The 10,163-nt window shown below is 44.6% G+C and overlaps 3 protein-coding genes across 3 annotated transcripts; 1 reads left to right on the plus strand and 2 right to left on the minus strand.

The window, feature by feature from the left end:
- Positions 1–2,972: 2,972 nt before the first annotated feature.
- On the minus strand, positions 2,973–4,298 carry P174DRAFT_380607 (wax synthase family protein; the record flags this gene model as incomplete). Its single annotated transcript, XM_024822993.1, has 1 exon — positions 2,973–4,298. One exon carries the CDS (start codon positions 4,296–4,298, stop codon positions 2,973–2,975), a length of 1,326 nt encoding a protein of 441 aa, XP_024676946.1.
- Positions 4,299–5,284: 986 nt separating this feature from the next.
- Positions 5,285–5,816, plus strand: P174DRAFT_465244 (uncharacterized protein; the record flags this gene model as incomplete). Its single annotated transcript, XM_024830521.1, has 3 exons — positions 5,285–5,482; positions 5,535–5,619; positions 5,749–5,816. 3 exons carry the CDS (start codon positions 5,285–5,287, stop codon positions 5,814–5,816), a joined length of 351 nt encoding a protein of 116 aa, XP_024676947.1.
- A 1,418-nt stretch (positions 5,817–7,234) lies between these two features.
- P174DRAFT_380592 (putative telomere-associated RecQ helicase) lies at positions 7,235–10,135 on the minus strand (the record flags this gene model as incomplete). The annotated part of the gene is made up of 4 exons (XM_024822992.1): positions 7,235–7,324; positions 8,628–9,156; positions 9,259–9,587; positions 9,830–10,135. Coding segments are annotated over 4 exons (1,254 nt in total), but the record flags the coding sequence as incomplete, so codon positions are not given.
- Positions 10,136–10,163: the final 28 nt, after the last annotated feature.

A 10,163-nucleotide genomic window follows, 5' to 3' on the forward strand; every position in this document is an offset into this window, starting at 1 on the left:
GCTTAGTAAAGTATTCCTTGCAGTGATAGAGTGCCCACTAGGGAACAGCCATATATATCTATAGATATAGTTAATGATATTACTCATTGCTTATTAATATATTAATATCTTCTAACCTATTCTAGAATATACTACCCTAAAATCTGCACTCCTCCCTTAGGAATGGCACGCAGAAGACTGTTCACTAATAATGGATACATATATAAAGCTTTATCTAGGTAAGCCAGCAAGTATAGGAGTTAGATAATACTAAAGAAGTTAATGTCTCTCTTACTGCTAAAAGTTAACTGCACCTCATTAACTAACTGCTGATAAGCTGCTGGATTCTAGAGTAGAAAATAGGTCACTCTGCTGAGAAGGATTGCAGTTGTTTCTAAACTAGTAATAATAAGGAGTTCAGCATTAGTAATAAGCTTATCTATAGTCAGGTTCTGTAAATTAAATAGCAGATGGTTATTAGTCCTAATTCTCCCTAGATTAAAAGGAGAAACTACTAACTAATTCTTCTTTCTTCTTTAATAATGCTTCCATCAGATCCACCTAATCATTAGTAACAGCAATGCACCACCATATTTTAGCTTCTGTATGCTGCCATAGTCTCCTATACAGGACTTTCACATCTATAGGAACCATATTTAAGGTAATTTATTTTACCCATAGAACAAACCCAAGAGCTTATATAACTATACCTAAGTAACTAAAGTTAAAAATTATCTTAATCTACTTATCATACTTAGAGTCCCTTAAGCATCTAATAGGAGTAGGCTGACTCATGTCCTCAGGATTTTAAGTATCTCAGAAATGTCGTCGGATCATACATGGAAAGTCGATCGGTACAGTCGATTGGGGTATGGTGGCCGCACAGTTATGGCCGCTCGCTTACCAATTACGTTAACTCTTAAATACCTTCATTGCAGTCGGCTGCATGAAGATCAATCCCAAAATACTATGATATAAATTTAACAGCATGCCAGGCAATAATTGCCCCAACTTATTTCTTATTATCAATGGTTTTTCCTGGAAATAGGCAGTCTCACCGCACGCAAAATATAGTATCTTTTATACTTTATGTCCAGCAGCTGTGCAGGCACTGCTGCATGGTAGGGCACGCTAGCGCCCTGGATTCCTCCACTTCAACCCCCGCTCTTCACAATGTATTCAGCTGCTAACACAATCTCAACCTTAGTGTGCAGGAGTAAAGAGGTGCACATTTTATTCTACAAGACGCACTATGGCGAGACCCCCTTATAAGTGGTTGCTCATTGAGCATAATCTTATAGCTTCTATATTTTGTCATTGTAACTATTGCATTCAGGTCACTGTATTCTGAATATTTTTTATAATGCTCTGTTTATTTACACCCCCTTAGACTTAGTATGCTCTTTAATTAAAGCTAGTAAGTTTCAATATTTACTAGACTATTTAAATATCTGATGAAAAGAAAGATAGAGTTCTATTGTCCTAAAAAAATCTACAGTCTTAATACTTCGCGCGCTATTAATATTAGCATGTATAACTCTGTGATCACCTGTGTTCACTGGCCACTTTTCTCTTGGTGGTCATTCTCGTGTTTTCTTCCCTAATTAGCATATACACCACCTATCCCCTATCAGCCACTTGTTGACTTCAAAGCTTCAATGGCAAATTTCTGCTATAAGACCCTGGACTGGAAACTACAGCCTGACAGGCTTGTGACCCATGCATGTCCGTCTTAGAAACATCAGATTGATGTATGAGATACTCAAACGTTTGTTCTAGATATATCAGCAATGGAACGTAAAAAATGGAACGCATTGTCAACTGTAGTGTGAGATTAAGCGTGATTAAAGTAGTCCTGCTCACTATAGATAGGCCCTATTCTACTTGGGATCGGTTGAAGCAAACTAAAGGAAACGTGCTGAAAGGACGAACCACACACCAAGCCGTAAATCAATTATCTGCAAGTGCCATCACAGGAAAAAATAATGCAGATAGAGTTCATACTTTACGTAGTACCAATTTACAAACCCCATGCCTGTAGAGTGGCTTTCCGGCCAAGAGAAGCCCTTCCCTAAAACCTTCATCTGTGCACACAGCAGATATTAAATACTGTAGACTACAACTATATTAGTAGCAAGTAAGAATGGGAGTAAAGCTACTAATATCTATGCAGTTTGAACCTCTTAATAGCCCTATACCTACAAACATACTTAGTATCCTTATATGAAAGTATGAATTTACCCCAGCTAGTTGCCTATAATAAGTACAGTGTGATTGTAATCCGGATAATCTGAGCGTGCATGAAGCCGAGACTAGAGCCTAAAGGATGAGTATGATAGCTGCTCAGGATGCAGTGGGCAAGGCCCAGCAATATGATTGAGGATGCATAATTGAGAAATTAACTAAGTCTTACCTAAAGGAGACTGGGCTTCCTGCGCCAAGTCTGCAATAGGAGCTGGAGCCTTATGGACCGCATATGCTGCTTCCATATATCAAGGAGTAGTATGCGCAGATGGAAGAGGTGAGAGGGTGGGTGCTGTAGTCGTAGTTCGTAGGTTGGCTTGTTTCTAATGCTACAGCAATACCTGTCCATATTATTAGATGGGAGTGACCATAGTAGTGATGCTTGAATAATATACAACGGCCACCACTCTCTAGTCAGCATTTGACTCTACAGTGTCATGTCAAAAGCAGCGGAATCCCCCTTAATTAAATGTTCTGAGCTAGATACTTTTAAGAAACAGACGATAAATGACAGAGTTGAAACTGTAGCTAAAATAAGTTCACTCTTTCTTCAGCCGCCAATTCCCCTGCAACTCGATGCACGGATAAGGGTATCATCCACATCAGGGTACCAAATTTTGAAGTACTCAAACTGAATCCACCGGCCTTTAGCGCAGGGTTGCTCACCTTCCAGTTACCGTAGTTGTCTAATCCCTGATGTTGCTTGTTATTCTCATCTGCAAACTCAGCGAGCAGAACAGGTGTCCTTGTCAGATGCTTATACCAATGTGACGCCAAAGAAACAGTGTTCCTGCCGCCAGACACACTACCCCAATCTCAGGATTCAGATATCGAATCATGCGAAGGAAATCGGATGCAGTACCATGGCGGCATACCGCCTGCAAGAATGGCTGGATGTACACCGGCGTCATCATGCTCATCCAGACCCATACCCACAGAAATCCAACCAATCTTTTCCACAGAGGAGTGATGGTTTGGGCAGTGTCCTTTGACTGCCCTTCATTATCACTCCTGTTTGACAGTGTTTTTGCATGTTTTCCTGTGATGTGACGCCACAGCTCCTGGATACCGTCCTCAATCATAAATCCCATAGTGAAACTGCAGTAAAATAGCAGAGCGCCTGATTCACGCCATCGAACTCCCAGGAGGACGTCATTGATGAGATGGAGGATACCTGAGAGACTGAAGACACATAGAACATGGAAGTATCTGTACACCGGCCCTGGTTTTGAAATTCTCAAGATCTTCCTCACCAAGAATGTCGCTATGGCTGTAAAAGGCCATCGCAGCCACTGGTGCCAATATAGCCCCCAGAACCGGCGCAGAGTCCAAGCGTCCAGTGTGCTATTGAATAGAGGCGGCCAATCGACTGGTGTAGTTAGGCCTATGGCGACGGAGGCAACGCTGATCAGCCGGAAAGCAATGTCAAGAGTTGGGCGAGCGAGGAGAATCCATACAAGAGGCATGTAGATTTGCCAGGCTCGCAGGAACTCCCTAATCCAGGGCAGGACTTCACCACACGTCGTCGAATTGGGTACAATGCTCTGCACAAACCGGACTGTAAGGGCGATAGAAAAGAGTTGCCATGCTGCAATAATGCTCTGCCTCATGCAGAATTGATTTGGGCTTAGACGCTTGGCGTGTTTCAAACAGGGCAGGAAATCCGGTGTGTTCTTCACCTGCCACTTCGTCCGAATGCCTCGATAATTGAATTGTAGATACACTCCGCTCCAAATTCTCTTACTCAGGCTCGCGTGGGGGTGTAAGAGACCCTCCCTTTCAAGGTCTGCTCCATCAAGCTCGAGGAGGATCAAGAGGTTGACTGCATGTAAAGTATGTAGGAAGGCATCCGCACCCAAATACGCCCCTAGTGGGCGATATAAAGGAAGTAATACTGCGCTAGCGCCTTCCATTACTGACAGAAATACCAGTGTACCAATACCAAAGTACCGGGATAGGGAACCTCTTCGGGTACAGGTAATCAGGACACTGAAAAGGGCGTAGCGGATGAGATGAACACTGAAGGGAAGTGCCAAAGTAATCAGCTGCACTGAAAGAGGTTGCAATAAGCTCATGTTGACGAAAATCGAGTGCATTGGGAAGTTCGTAGGCAGCTGCGCCCAGAAAACGTGAAGTTGAGGTCCAATGCGACCTGAACTTTCCGCCGTATCAGTGCTAATTATGCGAGCAGATGGCTCCAATAGATGGTTGAACAAGGAATTTAGGGCCGGAGGGATTGAAAGATCAGATTTTCAAGGACAAACAGATATCCAGCAAGGCAGAACCCTGTTATTTTTTATGTGTCTATCGCAGCAGTTTCACTCACTCAAGCCCTGATGCTGGGTATTTGTATGAGAGATACGAGCGATTTCTCTTGTAATGGTAAAGCGGGTTCCATCAACCTGCCACAGGTGTTACCTGACGAACAGAAAGTAAATCTGCAGAATTTATCGGAACCAAGGGATCGTCTGGAGTCGCAGATTCCGCAGAGGCCGGCGCATTCCACAGGATGAACCAAATGAAATGGACGGCTATTGGTGGGTGCAAAACGTCTGAATGTACAAATATAATGGCAAACACTATGGACCATCATGGACCCGTCGCAATGAGATAACAGATAGTGTCACACTGAAGAGCATCCTACCGTTGTATCCACGCCTTTGCAGTGGTATACGTATCCACCATGCTGATTATGGGTAGGTCTGCCTAAGCCGTGCGGATCGTTCCCCGCCGGATGCTACGTTAATTCAGCCCTACGAAAGAAAAAGCGGCGATGCTGTAGCCAGGCATCTGGTAGCACCACAGTTAAGTCCAGGCAAGATGACCCCATGTCTTCCTAGAATCCTCTCAAGCAATAAGCCAGTCATCATATCTAGACCCTAGGTCCCTTCCGGCTATGATGTCAATTCATTGTTCAGCGCCAAAAATGCCAACCAGTTCTGTTTAATAACTGTACCGCCTCATGGACGGTCCACAAAAATTTTAACTACCCAAAACACATGCATCGATCTATCAAAGAAGCCTACAGTGACAGTTCCTCCTGACACTATTTTTACTAAGAATGTCCCAGGTCGAGGAGCTGCAGGCGTCTCGCGGGTATCGCCAGAACCCCTCTACACTCACTGTAACGAGCGTTGGCATGTGTGTATGCTGGCTCGCTAGTTACCCTGGAATGATCCGCAAGTCGTTCCAGGACCGTATTTACTGCATGCCATTGATGCCACTTTGTTGCGGTATCGCCTTTGAGTTCATATACTCCGTGATAAAACCAACTCCCCCCCCCGCCCCCAACCCCAACGCCAAAACAAAAGGAGGACCCAATTCATCAGTACCTCTTCGCGAGCTGGCTGGCCCTCAGTGTCGTGGTCGTCTTCACAGCTATGAAATTCGCGCCCAGTGAATGGGAGCATGCCCTGCTAATTCAGCGGAATACTGTCTGCATATTCGCCGTCAGTATTGTCGGTCGGATGACTGCGCATTTGGCGTTGGTTGACCAATTTTGACCGGACATGGAACGGCATGGAGTGGTGGTCATTCTCATCAATGAAGTGTACAATTTTGTAATCAATAATTGCAGAATTGTGGGATTATGATGAGACTGCTTTGCAATTAGAATTGATGTTATGATCTCCCCTGTTAGCATGCTCCGACTGGTCTTCGGTCCGTGGATACGCTGGCCATGGACCGCTTTCTAAGGTTACTTCTGAGATTCATAGACGCATGTCGGGTTACAATCTGTTCTTACGCGTTAGCCTTGGCTGCGATGATTCATGGCCCTCTGCATAATTCTTCCCCATAAATGTTCGCCTGATATCTTCCAGATTCGGCTGCCAGAGCTCAAGTCATCCAATCCTGAGACTTTCCTTTCTATACCCAGTACCAGAACACCCGCAATTCCACAGGATGACGAGACAGCTCATGTTTTCTACCTATCCAGACCTACTTATCGCCCTCGTTCTCAGCACCATGTTCCTCATCTCTGCCGCTCTCATTTTTGTGCACGGGAAGATCCCCCCTTCAATTCCCAGAGAGATTCCTCGAATTAGAGGAAGAAAGGAGATTTTCAGTGGACTTGGAGCCTGCTTACGAGGCTGGATTTCGGCTCTACCGTTCCTCTTAGCAGGATATGACAAGGTAATAACATTTCTTTGTGTAGGCAGTGACTGTAATCCATCCATCAGGCATCACACTACCCGCGGGCCACCATCTGCCACAGGGTATATGGTTGCCGCATCCACGTTGGATGTTCATATGGACGAGAGATTATATCACAATGGGCAGTCATACAAGCCATTCTGATTCCGAACACTATAAGCGCCCATGCCTAGGGGAGGGCATCATACTAATCCTAGGGTTGACAGGGGGGAGGGGAGGAGGGTAACTCCTCCCTACCCCTTAACTTTATCAAATCTTAATATTTTTGAATGATTTAAAATAATTTATGATTCTAATTAGCTAAATTATTATATTCTAATATTAAATTCTAGATTATTTACCAGGAAGGTGGTCGAACTAGGAGGGTAGGAGTAAGGTTGAAAATTTTTGTTGGGGTCTGCCAAGACCACTATCTGCGGGAAGCCTATACCCTTTTAGGCCACCACCTGGTATAGATTAGTGCCTAAGGCATCTATTAGCCTAGCAGAGCCTTAGAATTCAGGCAGAAATTATGAGAAAAATAATTTCTAGTATTTATGAAGAGTATAGTACTAGATGACTAATAATTAATATTTTTAGTGAATAGTAGGGACTTTTAGCTATAGAATGATAATAGTCAGATTATGTAAGCATGATTCCTGATTTTTTAAAAATTCTTAAAGAAGACTTTAAAATTTATTACCTGCTGACTAATTATCACTATTTTTAGTGAATAGGCCTTATTTTAACTAGAAGAATGATATATAGTATGCTTAGTAATGCTAAGTCTAGAATTTTTAAAAATTCATAGAAGTTAATGTTTTGTGGATTTCATCTAGAGAGTAGGTCTAGACTTAGTGGTCTAGTAGGGAGAGGCCTATAAGCAGGCTATCTCAACTAGATGATTCGGCTTCGATAGGTCCCTGCGTGGGCTATCTACACTAGGTGATTTGGTTGCGATAGGTCCCTGCGTGGGCTATCTTAACTAGATGTTTTAGCTTCAATAGGTGCCTGAGCAGGGTATCTAGACTAGTTAATTTGGTATTACTTAGCCTAGTGATTCGGCTTTAATAGGTCCCTGAGCAGGGTATCTAGACTAGTTGATTTAGTATGGCTCAGCCTAGTGATTCGGCTTCGATAGGGCCCAGCATGGGCTATCTAGACTAGATGATTCGGCTGCAATAGGTCCCTGCGTGGGCTATCTCAACTAGGTGATTCGGCTGCAATAGGTCCCTGCGTGGGCTATCTAGACTAGTTGATTCAGTATGGCTCAGCCTAGTGATTCGGCTTCGATAGGCCCCTGCGTGGGGTATCTAGACTAGGTAATTCGGTATGGCTCAGCCTAGTGATTTGGCTTCGATAGGTCCCTGCGTGGGCTATCTCAACTAGATGATTCGGCTTCAATAGGTCCCTGTGTGGGGTATCTAGACTAGTTGATTTAGTATGGTTTAGGCTAGTGATTCGGCTTCAATAGGTCCCTGCACAGGGGCACTAGATGAGGTGATTCAGCATCATTAGGCCTAGAATATATATAGTATAGTCATCCAGACTTCAGGAGACCTTTGACTAGTGAATATATATAACTAAATATATATAGAATAAAGGGAAAACAAATATATATTTAACTCATGCTAGCCTAGTGCTTCTAGAATCTTCTAGATCTATCTAGGCCTACCAACCATATCTAGCAGAATGAGAAATAGCAAATCTATAGAATAATAGTGCCCCTAGCACCATCTCTGTATCTAGCTCCCACCTCTTCAAGATAACATTCTCTAGCCTAGCAGCCTGAGGCAGTAAGCTAGTATCTAGGCAGCTAGCAGGGTCATGCTCTAGCTCCTCCTTATACTCAATGACTAGGCACCAGAATACCCTAATCAGATCAGATGAGAAACAGGCCTGGCCATCCTGGGTAAGGAGAGGGCCCCTGCATGCCCTAGTAGGTAGGAGACACCTAAAGCAGCAGGTTTCTGCCTCAGGCTTCCCATGTTGCTGCCTTAGCCTAGTTGCATCCATCTGATATTCCTTCCACTGAGAACATTCACTAGTGCCATGAGCACATGACCTCATTCTTGCTTCCTGACGATTCAGGTTTTCATCTTCTAGATCATAGGTTAGCATAGATTCAATAGATCCATAGATTCAATAGATAGCTTACCTTGAATAAAGCAGATCAGGCAGTATCTTTCATGCCAGAATCTCATTGCTTTTGCAAAGAAATCAATCTGGATATGATTCTGCCCTTCTGCCTGCCTAACCACCTGCCTAACTAGGCCTAGTGTTGATTGCCTATGCTCACATAGATCACAGAGGGCCCAGCTAGGGTCACATGACTCAATAGCCCTAGCATTGAAAACCCTAGATATCACACGTCGCCTGCAGACCTGATCACCTAGATAATTCAGGAATGTGGTGACCTCTAGGGCTTCACCTTCCTGATTAGGCCTAGCCTGCATCCAGAATGCCTTCACTAGGCAATATGACCATCCAGGTTGATCAGGTGATCTACCAGCGCGACCAGATTCCTGCATGAAACTAGTCATCTCATATTTCCCAGGCATGAAATGGATGACCAAGTCAACATCAGGGAAATCATACCCTGCCCCAATGGCGCCAGTAGCCACTAAGATATACCTGCTAGATTGAAATAGATCTAGCTGATCTAGCTTAGCCTGATCTAATAGATCAGCATGGAATTTGGCTGCCTCAGGCTCCATCTCCTCAGATATGGCATCCACTAGCCGTTTGGACCGGCAGAAGATGATCACCTTAGCCCTAGGCCTAGCACTAGTACTAGACCTGAATGGGCCATGTTTCATCTCAAAGGTCTTGATGAAGTGCCTGAGATAGGGGGCATATTCTGTTTCAGGCAGGCGGTCAGGGGCCTTCTCCACCCTATACACCATGTTTGGAAGGGTAAGGTCTGCCCTAACCACTGGAATCTGGGGTAGGGACCCTAGCTTCATCATGTCAACTAGCTCAGCCTGCAGGTGATGAGGTAGGGTAGCTGAGCTGAATACCATGGGCACAGGTAGGGCTAGGGCATGCCAGGCCCGCGACATGATTGGCCGATAGCTTTTAGCTAGTGGAATCAGATGACATTCATCCCAGATGATTCGCGCTAGCCTCTGTTGGGTAATCAGATGATCAGCTAGCTCATTGAATCTAGGGTGCTCTAGGTGCTCAATCTGCACTAAGATAAGCCTAGAACTAGCTGGTGGTGTCATGGGCTGCCCCCATGACACGCGCCGCCTTGTGTACGCGGCTGTGTGATCACCTGACTAGCAACTGGCGTCCAGCCTGGACACCACCAACTGATCAATCACGTGATTAGGACTGGTTATTACATTGATTAGTATGATAGCCGCCTGTACCTAGTTTCCTTCCTTCTCTAGCAATTCCACTTCATACCTTCGTGGCCTATTGGGACGGCTAGAGTAAAGCCTCAGACTGAGATATTCTAGTCCGTGACAGGTGGCATGATCTGATTTGGGTCCCAGATAGTAGGCTGGAGGCCTAAGGCAGCAGCTTTCCTAGATAGGTCTAGCTTCAGAGAGATTAATGGCACAATCACCATGGTCACCTGACTAGTAGCTAGACTAGCCCCAAAAAGGAATAGTGTTGTTTTGCCAGCTGCAGTAGGGAGTACTAAGAAGAGATAGGGCACCTGTTTCATCATGAGATGGAATGCCTGGCGCTGCTCAGGGCTCCTGAAGGTCACCTGATCATCTTGCATAAACTCTTTAAGCATATGATCTAGCAAACCCTCATCTAGCTGCTAGGGTTAGGGTTTAGGGTGGTTAGGG

This window comes from Aspergillus novofumigatus (assembly GCF_002847465.1).
Source record: "Aspergillus novofumigatus IBT 16806 chromosome Unknown P174scaffold_17, whole genome shotgun sequence".
In the NCBI taxonomy this organism is placed as follows: Eukaryota; Fungi; Ascomycota; class Eurotiomycetes; order Eurotiales; family Aspergillaceae; genus Aspergillus; species Aspergillus novofumigatus.